Here is a 23,213-nt window from a genome sequence, read left to right as displayed (position 1 = left end):
GATAGTGAACCTATTTGATGTATTATTACTGACCATTGATGAATTGTTCATGACATTTATGAAATTGTACACAGTTGAATTATGCAATTATAAAAGGCGATGTGCTCCCGGGCTGCTATGCTACACCATGATGTGTTATGTTATGTCATGCTACGCTATGCATATTTCAGAAATTATGACCTTCTGCGTCTCCGAAAGTCAGTACTTCGCGATACATGATATGAATATTACGTGTCACCTTGTGGACTGGAAATAACCTATTCCCATGTGCAAAGCACAACGTAATGTCACAAACGCACATTTAAAGTTCGTTCATGAAATATCATGCCTCTGTCGTATATCTCTTGTTGGCTGAGAAAAACACATTAGCATTAATTTTTGACGAAGTCTAATTGCATTTCCCTACTTTCCGGGTAAACGATTAAGTACGTTTTCTTGCCTTCAGGGAATCCCTGGGATAATGGGTCAGACAAACGGTTGGTAGTGACGCGATTGTTTGAAGAGTGAAAGTGAGTTTAGATCCTATTATTGACCTACGTGTAGTATCTGAGAACACGCGGTAGTTCCAGGATTTTCTTGATGTTGTAGTCTGCTACAAATGGTTATTTGCTACTTTCGCAGTCTATTCAAAGCACATTGCGGTGACAATAGTAGAAGCAGTGTGAATAGTGGATTTTTACCTTTAAAGTTCAATGTTATCGGGTTCGAGGTATTCATTACAACTAGTGTACTTTAACATTAAACTAGCGTACGTGTTCCGATTGCTATTGATGATTGCATTGGTCCGGATTTAACCACCGCCAGCGTGCAAATCGGACATTTAATTTGTCGCTGCATCAAGGCCACTCTTCTTTTAATATTTGATCTCCAATATTGTATCTATAATTTGCGCTGATTTAATTAAATTATCAGCATGGAGGCGTTAATGTGCATATTAGTTTGTGCATATTTGACTGAGCGTACTAATCATCTAAATCATAATTATTAAATGAATGGCTTATTGTACCACATACTAATAGTACAACTGGGGGTTCTATCATCGATGTGTGTGGGTATATTAGTACATTGTCCGAGAGTGATACGCGTAAAAACAGTGTATCACTGGACCCTTTCCTTTTTTCTATTCAAACTACTTTGATTTTTTATAGAAAATTAGCACAATTTGAAAGCGTGCTTGTATTTTTGTGGATGATATTCACAAGGACATCGGATACGCCCACTTGATTTGTAACGATCTCTATAGGCGAAATGTACATTCTAACGTTTGTAGTCCCAATGAGTTAGAAATTGTCCTAACAGATTTGTCACTACTGGAAAACAGATGGAAGTGATTGTTCTATTAATAGTAGGCACTGATGACACTGTTTTGTTATATTTAACATCGTCACAATGAAGAGCATTATGGAGTATTATAGAGTAATATGTAAATCGTCATTGTATTCGCGCGACAATTAAATATAAAGTATGATAGGAAGACAAAAAACAATTTCCAGAATATTTAATCTTCAGTATATCCTAGGAAACGATAATAATCAAAATTATGTACATTAGATAATGATAATTGGTGGGAGAACAAGTGTTACTTCTCTCTCCGAACCAATTATTAGATACCCACTGGGCCGGGGGTCATCTTAAATTATGCTGCTTGCGTCAATAGCCGGGGATCGACTATTTTACTGTTCCACGATGGGACATTCATTGACGACGTGCTATCGACGCCTAAATACTGGTACGCAAAGGGGTATTATGTATGACAAGAGAATTCATATCTCACATCAAAAGATGCAATTTGTCTTTATATGTCTTTATTCAGAAAGTATATTGCGCGACTCCCCCGGAGTGTGAACACTTCCTGTCCAAATGCGGGTAACATGGATATAATAATATTGACATCACAATTCTATGGATATGCGCCCATTCATTCCTACGTAGGCGTTAAATTAATTACTAGTGAGTAGGATATCTTTTCCTTTTTAATTTTTAACACGTTAGTGTGATATAGCGGATCAGTTAGAAACTTTACGGTGAGCAGTCGATGAATGAACGCACTGAATCCTCTTCTCATTTTTACACTGTACTAGTGAATTAACTCGAAAACAGAACGATTTGTCATTCGCTCTTACAATAATATAATGAGAGATCCTATACAAAACGCATAACAATGACAATTAACTTTGAACTCTGGCTAGGAGATATTAATCATTCTAACCTTGGTACTCTTAATTAAAAAAAATCAACATGACAATTTTCGTTCATAAAATAGCGACGTGTCTGCAAATCTAGTCTCCTGGTTGGTCAGTAGGGAATCGACGCATATCGCCACTGGCTGAGAATTTGCTCTCTGACGAATCTATATTGGAGAAGTGTAGTATTAAAGGTGTTCAACATGGAATAGATTGTCTGCAGTGTATTTATACAGTTTGTGCCGTGACTTGAACTTGTAAACTGAGACTACGGGTTTATTGTATGTAAAAAGTTGTCTCCTGGGGGGGGGGGCCTTACTCATTTTACAAACACAAATCAAAGCAAAAACCAAAACTATTGGTCATGCTTTTTTTTATCTATTTCAATACAAGCACTTCATACCTCCTAAGTAGTAACTCTCGATGATATTAACTTATTCTTCATGCCTTTTTTTCTTTAATACATTTCTAGAGCCCCCAAAAGTAAATCGCGCGTTTAGGAATGAGACGAAAACACATTCCAAGGCGGCGAACAAAAACAGAAATCCATCTTCATCTTGGTATAGAAACGACAGTTTTATGGAAATACGACAGCGGAAGAACGTGAATACTGTACATTCATTGGATGAGACAGTGAAACAGGATACATTAGATTTTCATTTCATGGACCCAGTCGAAAAGTATTCTTAAATCATCTCCCTGTCATGTATGATTGCGTCAATATTCAGTGATAGTGACAGTATATTGATGATCAGATGTGTAATATGTGAGCAATGAACTGACTGTCATGTCTAAGTCATGTTACCATATCACGCATTGTCTTTCTCTCTTCATATACATCTATGTAGTTTATATGGTGTTGCAATCTGTCGTAATTATGTGACCTGATACTATAAGACAGATGTGCAAAATCTTCTGTTGTATAGAGTGTGATTATCTCTCAGAAAGACAGCTAAATTTATGCGTGTTCAAGAAAGAGCGGTGATACATGGCTATACTGACAGAAAAAGATTGATTTGCGGCTTTTCTAATATATCAATATCTTGGAAGTTGTAAAACCGTAATCTCGTCACTGTTTTCGCGGAAATATGAACCGACTTTGTAACATCATATCCAGACATCTTCGGTAACAATATTGGTTATTTAAATGGTTTCCGGCAATGTAAATATGTTCATACTGTTTGCACCGTGCCAAAATATGAAGAAATCCTTTATCGATTTATTATAAAGCGACAAGGCAAAAAACCTTCTTGTGGGTTTTTATCGGCAATTTGGATTTAAAACCATAGGCAGGTGGCCTGTACATTAATAAAAATAAATACGATCCTGTTTTATAAAATTTAAATTAACCGGACGTTTCTCATATAACGCGATTTAGTTGGGGTAATTTGAAATCGATATTCTATACAACGCATGTAAGTGACAGGTATAACATCTGCTAGTTTCCTGTAGTGCGGGGGTAAAACGTGCCATCATCATCGAGATGTGAGCAGTGGCTCAGTTCAAATGTACTCTGCAAAAAGTGACCGATCCGGAATTTACATGTGGCAAAGCCTCAAAACGTATGCCGTATCTTGCTGTGTTGTGTACTACCTTTTTAACAGTTCATCTATACCTGACATGAAAAAAATAGAAAAAAACACACGATTCCCTCATAGCAATGCCAAGTGGAAACCAATACACGTTGGTTAGCTCACTTTCCACGACGGGGTTCGGAAACCCCACCAACTCCATTGTAACACGTATTTTATATGTCAGGTGCAGGTGAGAAAGCTTTAAGAAAGCTGTCCTTTCTCGGAGTGCAGCTTCGAAGAATCAGACGATGTTCGTTTGCACATCGATCGTGAGCTGGGCTGAATAGCCTAACAGTAGCAATCCATCAAACACTCCAATCCCTTCTGACATCACGTTGCCATTTGTATAGGTTTTACATGAGGGCAAATGAAAACTGTCAGTAAACAACTATCAAATATGAAGTACAATATTACACTTTTTATTGCAATATAGTGGATTTTTAGCGACATTCACATTTCTATCAAGTAGTTATACATAAAGTAAAGAGCTTGACCTTATTGTTATTATAACTCCACAAATCATACTAATTATTACGCTGTATTCCTCACGTACCTACTCTACGCTAATGTGTTCGTTTTGGCTCCCATAATCCTCTACACTTCACACCACGTGACACTAAATCAAAAAGCTCAGAAGCTTTCAGTGTATATCCCTCCTTCATCATCAAACATGTTGAGTGCACGCGTGGCTTTAGTGAGTTAGTGTCGCGAGTGGAATAACTATCCTACGAAACAACCACGCCATAGAGGTATGTGTGCTGAATCGTGAATCATTCCACGATCTGCTTCGAAAATGTAAATTACACACCTATCCCACAATCAACGCCAAGCTAAAATCACATGACTAGGTAAATTGCAAGTATGAAAGACTCTGTAGAGAGGTTATGTCCTTGTACGAGGATATAACGAAGTAAACTTGAGGTCAATATTTAATATACTGGTTAAAGTCCCACAAACTATAATAAATAACTAGTGCAAATGACAGGGTCAAGTTTGCCCAGAGCAAGCACGTAATCCATTTAGTTTCAACGTGTTCCCTAGCTCATATATTGATCTACTGAACTAGATTATGAGTATCGATAGTTTAACCAAGCAGCCACAATAACACATTGGTGAATTTGAATGTTTTAGTGAAATAACAACACGTATTAATACAGGTACAAAAATAACATTTGAATAAATACATTTGTAAGAAGAAGAGAGTTAGCAAAGCTCAAGGTGACTGTACATGAAACAGTTGACATTTCTTATTAAAGCATTAAATGTTAGGTCAAATCCATTGCTGGTTCAAAATAAGGTTGTGCTCACCGTCACCGGTGCGGGGAATGCACGAGAATCTCTGTGACGTTCCCTTGTACATGCAGCGTTTGGTTTGATTAGGTATGATTTTTATTCATTTCTGTGACAAAATCAACGAGTTAGGCATTTAAAATTGGGATTGTATCATTTCCAAAAAGTGTATTAAATATTTACAAACAATGACGGACGGTCACAGGGGATTATAATGAATATTGACAGCTAATCTCGTTTATAACAGTGTGTTCGAAATCGAAAGTACGTATGTGTAACAATACATGTGCTTAATGTGTCCACGAATAGCTCACCAGTGGCGGCGAACCCCTGCTTATACACTAAATAATTCATGGTCACTTGTGACAGTTACTGCATATAAACAACGTGGTTTATATACCGTAACCATGAAGTGAGCATGATTTAACTAATTTGTGCCACAGCCTTTCAAATTGGGGGATTTTGTCCAATCAAATTGAAGCTGTGTGTATGCGTAGCTTAATTAATTGTTGCAATACTCAGGCTGGTACACCAGGCTACCATGTCGAGGCAGCATATGAGCACGGAAATTCGAGAACGTCCATTGATTAATTCAAGATGGTTTAAGCACAATACTAAATTTCAAAATATAATATGTGCAGAATTTGAGATATATACAGCATAGTTTGTACAAGCCGAGTGGCAAACATAGATGGTCAATCGAGTGTTATGTTTGACAGTCTAATTTTGCCACCCATCAGGTGTTAAAAGGGAATGCTTGTCGATTCGACTGAGCTTAGTTGTGAAAACGACCATCTACGATTTCATACAAATGACCATAAAGACTGTATACTAAACCCTTCAAGCGGGGGAGTCATCACCTGCGCATGCGGCAGACGGGCACAGCGTATCATTGTTACAAACACGCGTTTACCAATAAGCCTTTGCGTTTTAGCGTGTGTTGTTATCGTCGCTTGGGACTCAATTCCCGCGCTTGCGCAGGTTACGACCACTCCGCTTTAATACTGAGCACAATTTGACATGATGGCCGATAAAACCATACTTCAGTATTATGTTTCAATTAACCATTGTTTGGGGATGTCATTGATGGGGCAAAATATTAATTTTGAACACCAGTCGATGTCTAGTGTAGTATTGGATTGGATTGTTCAGAGGCAATGTCATCATATCTTCCACATAAATCTCATTAAATTGTCTGCAACGTGTTCCCGACTTAGCCTCCATATCCACAATCTGATTGTTTGGTCGAACATTTCGTACAGGAACAACTTAATGCGTTTAAATACACAAACGTTCTATTGACGCCCGGGTTACAATCACTGAGTTCAACTGTACGCCATTCCGTGACGTCATATTGGCACATGGTGTGATTGGCTGCTGTGTACGGTGGCAGCAAATCCGGTACCTGTAAACAAAAGAACAACAAAACATGGACGTTAACAAGTGTTACTGGGCGCCATTAAACGCAATTTGTAGACAGCCTGATTGAGTTCATTAACCGTTACAGTAATTTCCTTTCAATTGGGAAATTTTACTTATAATAAATTGGTTTGATTATAGGAGCAACCATGCGTATCTGAGGGGATAAAATATACGCATGTCTTACGTCCTACTAAACTTTATCATTGTACACGATCCATTAGTCGACACATTGCAATTTTCGAATTTCTACAAAGTATTACTCATCAATTTATTGGTCTCTTTTTTTATTTATTTTTATTGCATGTCAGTCATCCGTACAATTTCTCGTGCATTAACAAATGGCCTATCACGTTTCGAAAAAGTCGTTTTAATTGTTAGCTGCAATTCACGACGTGACGTCATACGGGGATATAGAATAGTGTACAGCTTCCTGAAGACACGCCACGTGAGCATTCTCGGAAATTAAATCGCTATTATATTTCATTTTTGTTTTTCGGGCACACATCTTTTTTTTAGTGAGGGTGGATGATATATAGAGATCAATGTGGTAAATGTACAATGCGGATTGATTTGTCTGTTGGTCAATTTGTACGTTGTAACAGGTTTAATTATTCACCAATTTTCGCTAATTTGTCTGATTGCGCTAATTTAAAATCAAATGCAATAACGTCTACTGATTTGTGCTATGCAGTCGTCGAAATAGTTTGTTGATAAAATATGAATCGTGGCAATTTAATTTGTTGATGGAATTATGGATACATGTTTCTTTGGATGACAACATAGATATTGTAGCATATTAAAACATTACAAAGTATACAATATTTCCCGTCAATCAAATTCAATGTAAAGCTGGTTGCAATTGTTGCTCGTAAAAACATTCCAAAAAATGAAATATTTTCAGTCAATGAAATTCTATATAGAACTGGGTGCAAATTAAAACATTCCAAAAAATACAATATTTCCAGTCGATGAAATTCTATATAGAATTGGGTGCAAATTAAAACATTCCAAAAAATACAATATTTACAGACGATGAAATTCTATTTAGAACTGGGTGCAACATTAAAACATTCCAAAAATACTAAATTTTCAGTCAATGAAATTATAGTACCTACACAAATGGTGATGATTTTCATGATAGGTTATTTGGTGAGTTGATAAACGTGTCAATATTTCTATTCTGGAATTGTTGGCATATCGGTTTGTGGAAAACAAACACACATGTTGTAGTATTGATCTAACTCTAGAGAGCTATGAAAATTTAAAAATAAAAAAAGCAACTTTAAACAAAAAAGAAAATTGAATGTAGTAGTACTTGCGATCCAAATTAAAACTATCCATTAATTTCTGTCGCCAGTAAAAAATCTGTTTACGCATTTTTTATGGTGTGTTTACAGGACCGTGACGTCTGTAATACACCAATGACATTTAATAAATCGTATGCCCACGTGTGAGCGAGTAGTCGAGGTGAAAGGCATGGGAGAACATAACCGATGTGCTACGTACCTCAAATGTCTGACATCTCCCCCAGCATGCGTCTATCGTGATGCGTTGGGGCTCACAACCTGATTTCACAGCAATGTATTTGTTGTACTCTCTAACAAGACACCTGGTCGTCGTGGATGGGTTGACATTCAACGTCGCCTGCACAACCACCGCCAATCCCACTACTAGTACAACTGCAGACATGTGGTTCGTGGCTGACTTTTGCTGACTCATTCTAAAATCTGAAAAAAATGTAGAAAGAATCGTGAAAATACTATTTCGTTTACGTTCTGATACCCTGCTACTATGAGCGAGAATTATACACTAGGATGTCCCCTAACCTGTAAGCAACAACTATAATACCATAGTTACTGCGACATACATATAAGATGAAGCTAATATTTCAAAGTAGACTCATTTCATTACTGTAACCTTATTATATCGAGAAATTCTTTTTTCTGAATTCCATCTAATGTATATACACGCTCTAAGCTCTAGTACAATTGTCCCTGGGCGTATTTAATTTCCGTTGCTTCTATCAATCCCTATATTTATTAGTGTGTTTGGAAAATCCTCCCCTGTTAATATTCCGTCGACAGTATAATTACCCTCTCCACAGAGTAGCAATCATGTTCAGCCCACTCCCCTTAGCTTTCACCATAGGACCCGAGGTAACTTGCGTCATTCAGTCACTATAACTGCGACATTTCATGACAACGCGTTCGCTTTTGGGTATAACATTTTACACTGCCTTTGGTGACAAGTTAATGAAGCAACCGTATTTCATACACATGTCATCACGTGCTCTTGCACGGTATCTTTGACACAGTTTGGTCTTCTTCTTATTTAGTTCGTCGCTTCATAACCACGTGCGACCCACACGTCGCGTTAGTACAAACGTAGCAGAGCGGGGATCGTCACCATATATCAGAACAGGGGATCGTTAATACGTATAATTGAAAAGCGTGAGTCAAGTATTCTTCAACCGCAAACTGACGCTAGGTCAACAATACTAACATTTAAAGGTTATACCAAAAGCTCTCCCACGAGGACGGATGAATACGTTACAGGGTACGTTGCAGTCCTAATCAATAACATGAACATAACGTGATGTGAAATTAGACGATGACATTAGAGATAAAAGCATTTAGCTATGAACGTCAGCATAAAGTATTCCATACGTAAAACTTAACAAAATTACATTATGCATTTTGTGTAAAGCTTTTTAGCTTACGCCAACGTCCGTAACATCCGTCGTGCACATCGTATTAAGCAGTGATGCGCGCACCTATAAGACTTCCCGTCCCCGTGATTTCGGCTGTGATAACAAGGCGCCACGGAGACTTACTCGAGTATAACTGTTCAGTCGGGCTATTCGACAAACAATAAGGAGCGTGCCTTCTTGCCCGTCTCAATAATGACAGTGGGCGTTCAGTTTGTGAATAAATATTATTAAAAAAAGAGGCTATAGAATTACTAGTATGTGCCGATAATCTGCTTTGTAGTTAACATTGCCATTGGTGCCGCTAAACAAAAGAATGGCAAGCAGTGCTTCGATACAGTTGAATTCATGTAAATCACAGAGATATTTCATTTTGTTGTAATGAAATTGCAGAAGCGTGTTGCGCAACGGATTGGGATGGATTTGCTTTCGTCCCCAGAAGCCGATGACACTAGAACGAAATCACATCATGGATGAAATCAGCTTTCCGGCATACGAGGTGTAAGGATACTGAGAGCCCGAAAGCAAAACTAATTTACATATCTATCATTGCAGCATTGCATTACTTGCAAACCAGTCAATGACACGAAGATTATTGTAACCGCACATAATCCAGCTTTGCTTATTATTATTGACTTACATTGTATATGTTATGTGTGCAAATATGAAAAAAAAAGATTAGCATTTCATTGACTGAAATTATTGCAAGATTAGACCAATTATATATTTGAAGATTATAAACACGTAAATGCCCACAAGTTGTACGTGTTTTGAAGAGCTAAGTTAATTTTATTTCATTTATTTACAAGTCGAAAGATAATGAAAGAAATGATATGAAGTAAATATAGTCGATTCATTACATTAACTAAGACGTACTCGTGCGTAAAAAAAGATGAGTGGGAAAGAGCAATTATTTCACAAATGTACTTATATTTACATACAATAATTATAATGTCCCAGGCAAAGACAGAAGGAAAAGCCTGAAATCACATCGTACAAACACAATTCCATGTTGAATACTACAATGGTGGCGCTAATCAAAAAATTAAGTCATGTAATAATAATAAAACAATTTTTATTTTGCTGACTCGACCCCCAGATGTTATGTTTTTTTGTTATTCTTCGTGGCGCCAACGCTTATTTATGTTAAGTATGAAATGGAGCTGAAAGGAGCAGGACATTCTGGAAACAAATATTTTAAAAATCAGTGGGTAATCATCTCATTTATATTACGTGATTTTATAGTATCTTGTACAGATGCTACACCGACCTCTTTTATTTTACTGAGTTTTATTACATGATTGTACACTCTACTAAACTAGACATTATTTTAAACTGACTGTTATATCCAATCATTGTGTGGTTCGACGGAATTGTCTTCAGTCATCTCTTGTGTGATGTGCAATACCATTGGCAACTTTAAATTTTAAATCAAATTGCTTCAAGCCATATAAACCAGTGGGAGTTGAGTTTAAAATAGACGATTACTTAGTTATATTACGGTTATTTATGGTTGTTATTATTGGATTTAAAATTATATACGATGCAATGAATAGAAAGCTCTTCGCTTGTAGCATTTAGAATAATTTTGAACAAGAAAACGCCAGAATTTAATTTCGTTGTTTTCTTCTGATATGCTCGTCTGAAACACAGGTAAACTACGTGTGTAAGAGGTTATGCTGCAAACGGACGCCGCATTGTTGGGAGTATTCGATGTTGTGTGATCGTGATGGATTGCAGCAAGCCGACTAAGGTGTGAATAAAATAGACATCTAGCAGACATGTCTGTCAGCTTCAACCCGGGACTATAACACATATACGGATTATGTATATATAAGTGTGTCATTGCGTGGATTTATCACTGTGCGGAAAAGACGTCGCGCGCGTTTTAACGCCATGACGTGTATGCGATGGCGTGACGTGTTGTGACGTCTACAGTGCAAATATTACGATCTTGAACTGGTTGAGTTAGTGAAACACTGTGTAACTTGATCACTGTGTAGAGAAGACGTCACTAGGTTTTAAAACCGTGACGTATATACGTTGGCGTGACGTGTCGTGACGTACACTGTGCAAATATCACTGTCATGAACTAGTTCACTGTGCTGGTAGAGAACAGCCATACACGGGGATATTATCTTTACGATTGCATCTAGATAATGCACTAGTGCCCAAGAGCCGATATATATAGGGTCGTGACTCATCTTTCAATTAATATAATTTCAGAAACTACAGAATTTCGAAGTAAATCTACTACAGTAAATGCCCCTGTAGATTCGCACTTGCAATTCCTAACTTAAAGACGAACTATTTGTACCAACGATTGGATTTCAGTGGTCGGGTTTTCCTAACTATTCACGTTCGCATTTCAGTCATACATATTAATAAGCTGATGATGCAGTGTAACGTCAACCACCTGCTATAACTTAATAGGAATTGTTAAGTAAACAATAGAAACGAAGCCCAAAACACGTGTACATATTTATACCGAACGAAATTTGTCAGTACAAACTCCAAGTACGGTTGACAAAAGCGAGCCCAATTTGTCACACTTCGTTTCTTAGTGAACAGAAAAACAAACCAGAAAAAAAAATATAACATTTTCAAAATTATTATTTCTCTGTGCTAATATCTGAGGTGCTACATACGTTTTAATAACGTGGCTTGTATGCGTTGGCCTGGCGTGTCGTGACGTACGTATACAGTGAATATACGACAGTCAAGACCTGATTGAGTTAATGTATCATTGTGTGACTTCATCGTTAAGCTATAATAGAAGACGCCGCGTAAAGTTTAGTACCGTGACGTGTGTTTGCGTGACGTGTTGTGACATACATGGACTACGGTCACAAACTGGTTGAGATAGTTCTATACGATAGTGTATGGCTGTCTTATAATAACATCCCTATATATGTTGACACTACATATGCAATCGGTAAGCACATAGTCAGAATATATGCTATCGTGTTCGACACACATACACATACACACACACACAAGGAACGTAACAGTTCAAAATATTATTGCCATCTCATTATATTAGAGTTATAGTCCATCTAGCTAATGAATGATTTCATATTAGTACAAGATTGAAGTCATATACTACCAGGGTTCTCCCGGACCATTAGCGCGCCGAGGAGTAGTAGTCTACTTGATACCACATAGAGCATTGATATTCCGATTTTTGGTAACTATTGAGTTTAATGACTGAAATATAATGCTGTGTTTATTCAATGGCGAAATTGGGAGTCAAGGTGAAACCGTTCGACTGAAATTCTCGAATTAATTGCTTTGGACATAGATGACTTTGAAATGTCGTTACAAGTACAAGACTCCTGAACTGTGCTGGGAAATCCAAGAACCATATTTGAAAAGCGCCGAACAGGCTCAAGAGAAAGATTCACAGCTCGCTTCAAGCATACAAGCTGACAAAACGAGAACAGGCTACATTTGTGTACAAATAGTATACATACAGTCTTGGATAATTGCGGGTTATGCGTAAAGAACGACTATACGGCGGATAACACAAGGCAGAAGTCACATATATTGTTATGCATGTACATAAACTACATATATCAAGACCTGGAATAAGGAGGTATATTGGGAGATGTGCCTTATGGGTGTGAATAGTCTAGTGGTACTGATAATAACCCGTGAGATATCTCAGCCATAAATACAACCTTTCATTATGTTCAGATCACCATGGAAACAGGCCACTTGTATACACATGGAGTTTGCATTGTCGCTAATTTGCTATGTAATAGTAGTCGAATGAATAGCAATTGCACTTTTTTATGAAACTAAATGCACCTTTACTCAATGACATGTTAATAATTCAACGACACGAATGTAGTAACGTCTGTTACGAAATGACGTAACAGGTAGAAATTAACAACATAATAAACATTAGTTCACACAAATCATACCATTATTGATGGTTAATGCCGGGAGCAAATTCGCACAATGGGAAAATTAACCTCCGTATATGCCAATGTAGCATTTTATTTTAACGTTTAACCCCCTCCCCCAATTTACTGTGTATCATATTTCATCTGATTTTCACCCATAGGTGATGTACTAGCGCTAACATAACGGCCAAGACTGGAGCGCCATGAGCAAACCATTATAGCCGCATTTAGCCCATTAAAACGACAGAAATCCGGTAATTCAGTATTCACGTTTTAAATCACTTTACATCTGGGCTGCCACTCCAAAGATACGTGATTCAAGTCGCTTCCAATGGTTTATCACGCAATTATTTGGTGGAATTTTAATTCGTCTTTCTTTGTGTATCACTACAACTGACTGGAATGTTACAGCCACAAATCACATTGCGCTAATTCTGGGCGTCCACGACAACGTGTCTCATCTAAAAACAACTCCGTCCCCGTGACAGTCTCCTCCATTGATCTATTCACCAGCCATGTATATACACAGGATGCCCGACGACGACTGTTTAACTGGAGACATTCTGTTTATAATAGACACTCAAATAGTTGCCCATCACACCACAAATACATAATAAACAACGTGGCACACTAGTCATTACACCTCCTCCCAATTCTCACACTCACAATTATCGTAATACATACCAGTTTTGTCGCTTTATCTTAATTACAGACAATGTCACATAGTGTTAAATGGAGGAATAATCCTTAAAACGTGGTGAACACAATCCTGGATTGTAAAATTATCACCTTCATTTAAGTGTCATCATTTGCCGAATTGGTATACAGATATCTACATTAGACTATCGTGGATCTGAATGGACAACATCAACAATGTATTTGAGTATTAAAAATAATAATCGTTTGATTCAACTATACACTCGAACATAACTTAAATCACCGTGGTGATATGTGGCAGAACGCGGCGAAGTAATGATGACGTTAAAATTGTTTAACGTCCCTAGCTTACTGTCCCTTGTATCATGGTTATCAGGCAGCACGTTATAACGCCACACGGTAACTGACTAAGCTCTACTCTGTGGGGATACCTACAAGCGGGGTTACGTTCGGTGACTACTCGTGTATTTTACACGACCAAATAATTATTCGAAGCCACAGCCATTCAGTCGGCCAGGTAGTTGGATAGTCAGACTTACCTGCTAGCGGTGTAATATCAGCTAACGAGTACCTGAATGGAAGATCACTAATGCCTCCCAAGATGTGGCTTATGTGTAATTGCGTTCCCGTTCGAGTCCTCTTCAGTGAAAAACGCAAATAACCATCAGTTGATCAGAGAAACTTGAAAGATAACTTCGACAATTTCATGCCGCCCTTTCAACGTCGTTGTTTTTCTTCTTTTGTTTATACACATAAGTGTGCGATGCGTGGTGGGGTATCTACCTGCCGAGATCTGTCAATCACAATCTCCAATCTGACGTATCATTGGTCGGACCTCCTTTTAGCCTCCAATCAGAGGGCTGTTGTTCTGTGGTATCACGCGAGAGGACAACTCCACGTGAGTTCAACGTCATTGAATCCAATGAGTCAATACTTTCCCTAAACATAATGATTGAACATCGCCTGGAAACACGCTAAGTCGAAATTAGCATTGCGTAATAGGTTGACAGATGGCCAAACTATTATCTCACGCCCATGCTTCTGGATGACTTCCGAATTTGGGAAAATATCTAATGCCCAAATAACGCTTTAGGAAACGCAAAAGCTGGCGTCAAACGTGAGCATATATCCTTCTTTATGAACTGGTAATGATGATTTACCGAGATTACTTCTAAACTCGGAAGCCTCTCCAGAGAAACATTAGTGTTCTGTGTTGGCGTTAAATATTAAGATATAGATACCTAAGAACAACTCGCCTGATTCCCTTAATCCATTCATCACATAAATCACCAATTTTCTGCTACTTAGGGATTTAATATCATTAACGGAATTATGAGAGCGATTTAGAAATACCGGTGTTAATAATAATTAAAACAGATGAAAACAGAGACGTGCTACTGTCATGCCAGACTTGCATTATTTGAAATACAACTACTGACCCGGTAAGGTTGGCGCATCTCCATAATGCGAATTTCGGCGAAATATCGTGACTGCTTTGTGGAGTTAGGCAATATCCATCGGATTGGATTGGATAGGATTCGATTGCTCTACTTTACACTTAGACAAATTATTAACCCGGGTTCATCGCTTCTGTACTAAACAACTCAATTACATCATAATTTGATTTAATATTTCACAATGTTATTAACGCAAAGAATGTATTTTTCACGTTAAACTTTGTCTGCTATTCCACACAATGGCAAATTTCCCGTCAGCGCGCTCATCGCCTGGTCTATAATGACGTCATGTATCTGATCACATGACACAACTGCACACAAAAACGGGAACGGAATTATGACGTCATGGGGATTATAGTTAGTGGAATTTTATTATAGTTTGTTCATGATGACATCACACGAGTTCATGGTCGAAATGGATGTATATGATATGTATTGTAACTACTTTTGTTGTAACTACTTTAATCTATCACCTGATGACGTCATCGTGGCTGGGTTTAAAAACGAGTCGACCCTTGATTTCGATGATGCGACATCTATAGATTATATAGGATATTCGAGATTTGTGAACAATTATAATTGTGCTCTGCGTGACAGACGCCGTGTAGGATTGACGCGGACTACGGCGTGTGTTGTGAACTTGAGTACCTTCAAGTACAGTGGGGTTCGTACACAAGTGGCGCCATCACCATCATCGCGAGCCCATCTCATCCATGTTATGTCTCCTGGTAACATACGATATGCACTACACAAGCACAAATAGTGTGCATTAACACCCAAATCACTAAGACAAAGACCTCGTAAAACTGAAATAAACATTGCTGCAATAATATTTTATTCAAATGAATTCGCATTCGGTGTTTGTCTTTATGAACAGCTATGTTCGTAACTACTTGTACTTTGGATATCATCACATGCGCAGTACCCTCTAAAAATGTTTAAAATAAATAGAAATATAATAAATAACACAACAGTCTCAGTGTCCCTATAAGTTCATTGGCACTTCTTCCATACGATCTACTCGTTTTAAAAATGTACATGTAAACATAGCTTCGACATCGACTTTAATAGTCCAAAGTATATATAAACCACATGGAATAGTTTGAACGTACGTTTTTTGCAAACACTATGTTTAAGTGTTTATATATGATTTTAATATACACAAAAAGCTCCATTAATTGCTGAAAAGTACAGAAAACATATTTTACATCACGCAGAATAGTTATTCATGTTCTTTATTCTTATCACTCCGCAGACCTCATAATTCCACCGACGACGAATTCGTGTTTAGTGGTGACGTATTACCCATGAATGAGCCACGTCATGGGACGCACTGGCAGCTTATTTCCCTGCTTTCAGATGTGACGAAATAAACAAAAATACATCTACATATCTTTAATTCAGGGTCGATCTCCGATTGTTATCGCTTGTCATTATGAGGAAGAAAGTAACGAAAGTAGTAACTGGTCGTATCGTAAGAGGGCACACTACACACACAAGAAACAGCGTTTATGTAGATATACGTAGGGTCTACGCCAGGATCGCAGTCTGGCAGTTGTTCTGTCTGAAACTCGAATTCATCGTAATTACATGTAGAATGCAATGGTTCTTTGTAGGGTGGAGATAAAGTTGGAACCTAGAAAAAAATAAAAAAAATAGTAACGTTATTATTATTATTATTAGTCAGTGTCCATGGAAACAAGTTCGAGTATCCAGTCTTTTTATTTGTTCTCTATTATTTATTGCGTTCAATGTTAGTACTAGTTAGTCACGGATTTGTTTATCTCCTCATCTTTTTTATTAGGCTGTTAGGAATATAGCAAATCAGTTACGTCAGTATAAGACTCCGAGTATGTCGTTTAATTTTGCACAATCATTTTGTGTTTTCGAGCGAACTTTGACTCATTGAGGAGGAAATACACCCATGTATGACATTCAACGGTTGGCCTCCTTGAGAATATTTGTTTTAAAAGAAGCCCCTCACAGGAAATGTAAAATTGATCGAGTCAGAGTGTAAGCGATGTTCAACGAATGTACGATCATAGAAACCAGTGACTTTAAAACTACGTGACTTTTTATTAGTAAATCTAATCCTAAAAAAACAATGGCTTTGTTTAAGAAGAGAGGCATTATTATAACCGGATGTTGATTTATGTTTTTATTTTAGTAGTTGATAAATCCTTCCAAATAATATTTCATATTGTTTACATATTTAACCCGGTGAAAAAATGTGGGATATTCGGGTTCTTTGCTTGTATTTTCACTAGGCACTATGCTTATTTTGCATACGTTGTAAACACAACGAATACGCGATAAATGATTCCACAGGAAGCGAACTTCGGCGTTTGCGAGCGTAGAAAGCGATTCCATTGATTGCGCGCCAATCTAACGTATTTCTTACAAATAGCGGCCAGGAACGCAGTGAATGCTAAGAAAGGTTCGACTGCGTAAAGAGAAATGGGCGCAATATATCGATACATTCAGAGACGCAAAATGCAGGTATTACACAGATTTTGTATCAGTACCCCCAAACAACATGAAGACAACCAGTCAGTTATTTCACGAACTCACTAATTTGCATCAATAGTTATCTAGAAATGTTGATTGCCTTGAAATTTTGCAAAATCTCGCGTGGCTTCTTCAATTCGTGTGAGATCTTCATCGCACATCATACACTTGCATAACCACATTTTTAAAATCCTTGATATTGTCAGAAATACATGTATAGTACAAGTAAAACTTTTCATTGGCGTTGGTTATTGTATGTTTTGCAATATGTGACCAGAATATCACATTAATTTCAAAATGCGGTGACGACCTTTACGGATACTAAAAATGAATAATTAAAGAGCGGCAGTCCTCGTGCTGCGCATGTGCGACATTTGTGTTGATAAACATTGATTTACCCACAATCCAATGCGCTCTTCTGATGGAAATCAATAGTATGAGGTTTTACCTCAACTAGGTAAGCAGCGATATATAAGTCTCCCCATCACCTAGCACCTCGAACACACCTTTTTTGATTCATACATCGAAGACAAATCAGGTGTGGAGAATTTCCTTAGCTTTCTAGTAATTACATTATATGGTTGTAAACTAATTAAGCTTGTTGACAAAAATCACTACTACTCAGCCAATAAACTACTCAGTTATTTAGGAAAAAGAGATACAAAAAATTTGAAAAAGAGTCGTCAATTTGTTCCTTGACCGAATAGCAACAATTTTATTCAATCATTGATAATCCCAATAACTGAATTCATCTGACAAGCATAGGTTAAGTTAATTGCAACTTTGCTAATCACATTGACGTCATTCAATCACGTAACTAGCATTTGGCGCACACTGACAAATATGAAATATTGGATTTTGGATTAGTACATTTCATAAATAAAATAAGAAAATATCATAACCATTTTGTTAAGTTATTCGTATTATTTTGTATACGGCTCCACATTGAAAACCTCCATGGTAACCGAATACACATTTATACATTGATAAATCACTCCATTGCGTCCGTCTATTGTGAATACAATTGTATCAAACGGAACTAATAACTGCATGTTCAATGGAGTTGATACATAATAGAAAGTATTTGGTAATCGTTATCCTAAGCAGATTTTCAGAATAGCTAGACGTTACGATCAATGGCTTATCATCGATAGCATCGAAGACAAATAGTACTATATCTAATGAGTTAATTAATGCTAATGAGTAGCCCCAATGTTAATAAAGATCAAATCAAACAAATGATGCCCATGTAACCAACTTTGTTACATTTACATTACATTTGTTACATTTACATTACATTTGTTACATTTACATTACATTTGTTACATTTACATTACATTTGTTACATTTGATACATAACAAACTATCAATACATTGTTGGATAGGAAATGCGTTTTAGGGGTAGTTATATTGCTTTTATTTACTCACACCAAAATATTTAAATGGACACATTGACTACTAACTATAAAAGCATTCAATCGATAACAAATGCAGTAAAACTATTTGCTGTCAACAAATGTTAATGAGCGTTAAAGTCTTAAAAAATAAAACAACATAAGATATTGTTATGACAACGATCTACTATTATTCACCAGTCATATTCAATTACTCGTAATGGTTCTATAATACAGAGCATAATCATCGTAAATATATATTCATGGTATCAAAGCGAGTCTCAGTGTGATACATGCATATGTTGTATGTATATGATTGACAGGATATGATAATCACACAAAACATGTTGTAATGTTTATAACTCCCCAATACTGTGAAAAGCAGAAGTTGAGTTACGAGACAGGAATAAATCATATGCCTGCTACTATTCATTCACCCCCTGGAAAATAAACACAATTCCCGACTTTCCTATGGTAATCGATAAACCGAGCTAGTTAATGTAGAATAATCTTTATCACTTTACATGTGTTGCCAGGGTGTATAATATACACACTAACACCTCCGCACCTTTTCAACATCACTCAACGATAGTGGCCGTTGGAATCTCCAGTAAACTTAGTGTTATTGCAGTTACTACGCCCAGTATGACTTCCAATTATTGCCACGGTGTATCACCAAACAAGGTTGCGTGCTTTAAAGTCCCATCGCTGACAGTCCGTCGAAATTACATCGGAAAGCACAACTCGACCCATTAGATATATGTGATGATGATATCTACACCGATAAAGTAACAAGTTACGTGATCGAATTTGAAATAAACAAGCTTGTTGGAACACTCGGGGTATATTACTTACCTCCATAGTTTCACACATTCCATAACAACCAGATACATGCATCGCATGTGGACGGCATCCATCTTTGAATGCGGTGTATTTCAACTTTGGGTGTTTGTAGCATTGTAAAGGATCGTACGCATCACTCACAACTGTCAATATTGCTATCCAGTAGAGCAATGAACACATAAATACACGATATGATATACGAAGGATCATTCTTCTCAAAACCTGTAACATAAGAGAGTAATATATAACGCATATATAAAGACGAAGAGTCATTTATATAAGTTTAGCAAAAACAGAACACAGCTAGTTTAAATATTGTATGACGTCTTTTTATGTGCGTGTGAAATGAAATCGATTCGTCGGCGTAGGGTTTATCATAAAGGTATGATCCTTCGGGGGAGGCCTAGCACAATAACCAAACATGTTGATATCAGTTAGTTTGCAGAGAAAAGCATACACATCGTGAAGGTGTTAAATTACAAACGAAATACGATTAACGGTAATAACGGTGTATCTAACTACACGTTACTCATGGGAACATACACCGACATTTATCTGAAGAGCATCTACCGAAACATACAGTCAACTATATGAAATATTGTCGAGATTATTGTATTGGGGTTATCTTAGTTTCCAATTTCACTGAAAATGTGATTATATTGCAAACAGCAAATCTTATCCGCCTAGGCTTATCTTTTACACGTTTACATTATGCAAATGATAACTTGCACACTAGAGATAACAGTGTCATCACCAGAAACATGTCAATCGTGTACAAAATATAGATACTCAATTTGTTTTATCAATAAGATACACAGCATAAATAATCAAGGACGTGGACTTGGCCAACCATATATCGATTCTTTACCTTTGTTTGGTTCTTGCGAAACACTCTTTCAAATTATATTTTTTTTAGATTCTTGAATAATGTATATTTTTGTAATGAAACGTGTTCAATTATCTCACACTCTCTATGAGTCCATTTCAGTATGTATAAGTGGATGCTAATCTCCGCAGTGGGGGTAAATAACACGCATTTTTTCTTCACTGATAATCAGAGTATTGTAACATACAGACAAACCTATTTCCAAAGATTTCCATCTGCACGATCGGATTTTAAAGAAGGCACAGGGTATACACACGATTATTTCAAGGAAACGTGTATTTGTGCCATTCGAAAACATAGTCACGGATGAAAGAATATGAAGATTTTCGTTTCAGTACCTGACACGCCCTGTCATATTTGGAAACGTAACAACAGTATATGTGTGTTAGCGCGCTTATTACTATAATACAAATACATACTTTATGCTTGACATGTCAACTTATTTGTCAACCAGTTGGTTAACCAGTGGTTAACCAGTTCTGAACTTTCAACTGTTTACCCCACCGACGAGAACACTACTTGACAATTTGTGTGACCAGTTGGGGTTAATATTCATGTTTCTACGTGTTTCCACGTTTCCACACTGATGCTACGAAAAACGGAAGGACACACTTACCGTCGTCGTACAGCCAACATTTGAAACATCTCCCCCCATGGCATACGCACAGAAAATGACAACTAACGTACGGCTTTTAAAGTAACACTATTATTGGTTTCATAATTCACACTCGAAATATTGATTGCAATTTTCGGCCAATAACACAAGACGGCGTAGTACAATGAAGATAAGCTTACCTGATGCGTTTCCCTTAATCCGCCTCACTTCTCTATATTTTAATACACTCACTTTCTATCTCTGTGTGCGGTCTTTATGTATGACGAAAAAACTACGATAAATCTAACTACCTCAAGAGTAGGGGTCACAGTTTTCCCAGTATGATGAGGTCAATCGTGTTCCGTGATATAATCGTCGTACCTGTGTTTTCACAGTGGGATAGTCCACTTTAACAGCCGAAGGAAATATCTCCCAAAATGTCGTTTTTTTTCTTCTCAGATAGATGCACTCGATGCTCTATGATGATGGAACTAACTTTCATGTGATGTACAAACCAACGCGCAAACATCCGTTATGATTAAGAAACATAAGATAAAATTTATAATGTAACCTCTGACACAGACTATGTGAATGGAAAGTGTAGAGGTTTCGTGATATTGCTATGTCAACACATTTAAATGGGCTTAATAAACGTCATCCGTTTGCAATCCATTCATTATCATTTGAGAAATCAAAACTCGTGTAAAAATAGCCATATTTTGTGTGATTTAAATGCACCTATTATTTGTTCCGGTGGATGTTCAATAAACTTTATTTAAATCGACTTATAAACTATAATAATACATTTAGAAGTAGTGTTAACGACAGTGAGTGAAAACGTACACAAACGTTTGATTGATATAACCTGTTAACGTTAACAGGAGATGAAAAATCTCACTCTCAGTCAATGTATCATTAAACAGATCATAGCACACCTTCCTCGCGGCACTATTGTACATATTCTTTGTTCTTTTCGGCGCAATCTTTACAATCGCGGGTACTGGCAATGTAAGGGGTATAATGGCTATAAATAACCATGCAATAAAAAGTCATTTGTTGATTTCCCTGTATTAGCTCAATGCGTAATATTCACTGGTGAATGACTGTGAGGAGAACAATGGTAAGAATGTTAAGAGTTTTTAGATAACACGTTTATTTCAGGGTTTTGCTATCAACAGTAACCAAGAATGGGGTTGACCTGCATTCAGTACAAGATACCTATATGTATGACATCATGTTTCTGTTAAAAACATACTATTGATAACAAATAATTAAGGTTACACACCAAATTTGGTGATGTAGCGTCATAGAGGCTGGCCAACCACGCGGTGTGATTGACTATGTTGAGAGTGAATACCGCCTTGTTTATTGCACTATGGCGGAGTTATTTCTTGATTGCACTTTTACAGGAAATAGTATGTACATACAAGTGCTGTGAGATTTTCTTTTACTAGAAGTTAAAATTGAGAAAGTACTTCCTTATGAATGAGCAAACATTTGTTGAATGTCACGTCACTCTAAGGTACTTAGTCATTATTTCGTAGATATGTACATTTAGGTCCACGCCACGCCATGCAAATTATGAGAATGGTTTTAATTGAAGGACAAAACAAATGAACAGAGAGTTGTGTGAAATATGTTTTTATACTTGGACAATTATGCTCTATTTAATGTAAACAAAATATATATGTATGTGATTTTAAAGTTTACGAAAGTCTCATATTCCGAGTATAATATGTCGCGTTTTAAAGTTATAATCAAAATTCAGTCAAGGAATGATGTGAGATCT

At 37.0% G+C, this 23,213-nt stretch overlaps 2 protein-coding genes across 3 annotated transcripts; both read right to left on the bottom strand.

Annotated features, from left to right (window-relative positions):
- Nucleotides 1-4,155: 4,155 nt before the first annotated feature.
- On the bottom strand, nt 4,156-14,470 carry LOC100313754 (thyrostimulin beta subunit-like protein 1). The gene is made up of 3 exons (NM_001168199.1): nt 14,281-14,470; nt 7,976-8,196; nt 4,156-6,452 (listed from the first exon to the last, which is right to left on the bottom strand). The coding sequence occupies exons 2-3, from the start codon at nt 8,186-8,188 to the stop codon at nt 6,261-6,263; spliced, it is 405 nt and encodes a 134-aa protein (NP_001161671.1). The 5' UTR covers nt 8,189-8,196; nt 14,281-14,470; the 3' UTR covers nt 4,156-6,260.
- A 1,542-nt stretch (nt 14,471-16,012) lies between these two features.
- On the bottom strand, nt 16,013-21,944 carry LOC100329059 (thyrostimulin 2). 2 transcript variants are annotated; one of them, XM_078011832.2, is made up of 3 exons: nt 21,625-21,944; nt 19,956-20,165; nt 16,013-16,834 (listed from the first exon to the last, which is right to left on the bottom strand). In XM_078011832.2, the coding sequence occupies exons 2-3, from the start codon at nt 20,151-20,153 to the stop codon at nt 16,619-16,621; spliced, it is 414 nt and encodes a 137-aa protein (XP_077867958.1). In that variant the 5' UTR covers nt 20,154-20,165; nt 21,625-21,944; the 3' UTR covers nt 16,013-16,618. The 2 variants fall into 2 exon arrangements, with proteins under 2 accessions (XP_077867958.1, XP_085362672.1); XM_085506546.1 differs by lacking the exon at nt 21,625-21,944 and adding an exon at nt 21,446-21,499.
- Nucleotides 21,945-23,213: the final 1,269 nt, after the last annotated feature.

The sequence above is a fragment of the Saccoglossus kowalevskii genome, chromosome 2, assembly GCF_978046115.1.
Source record: "Saccoglossus kowalevskii chromosome 2, keSacKowa6.1, whole genome shotgun sequence".
In the NCBI taxonomy this organism is placed as follows: Eukaryota; Metazoa; Hemichordata; class Enteropneusta; family Harrimaniidae; genus Saccoglossus; species Saccoglossus kowalevskii.
The sequence above is the reverse complement of the archived record's forward strand: the minus strand, read 5'-3'. Positions and strand labels throughout refer to the sequence as shown.

Bases quoted from the DNA above. Each gene is read 5' to 3' on its own strand.
- LOC100313754 (NM_001168199.1), bottom strand. From the start codon at position 8,188: ATGAGTCAGCAAAAGTCAGCCACGAACCACATGTCTGCAGTTGTACTA. The intron at 6,453-7,975 runs GTACGTAGCACA...TTTTGTTTACAG, and splicing joins GGAGATGTCAGACATTTGAG to GTACCGGATTTGCTGCCACC.
- LOC100329059 (XM_085506546.1), bottom strand. From the start codon at position 21,484: ATGGGGGGAGATGTTTCAAATGTTGGCTGTACGACGACG. The intron at 20,166-21,445 runs GTAAGTGTGTCC...CTTATGTTACAG, and splicing joins ATGTTGGCTGTACGACGACG to GTTTTGAGAAGAATGATCCT. The intron at 16,835-19,955 runs GTAAGTAATATA...ATTTTTTTCTAG, and splicing joins GAATGTGTGAAACTATGGAG to GTTCCAACTTTATCTCCACC.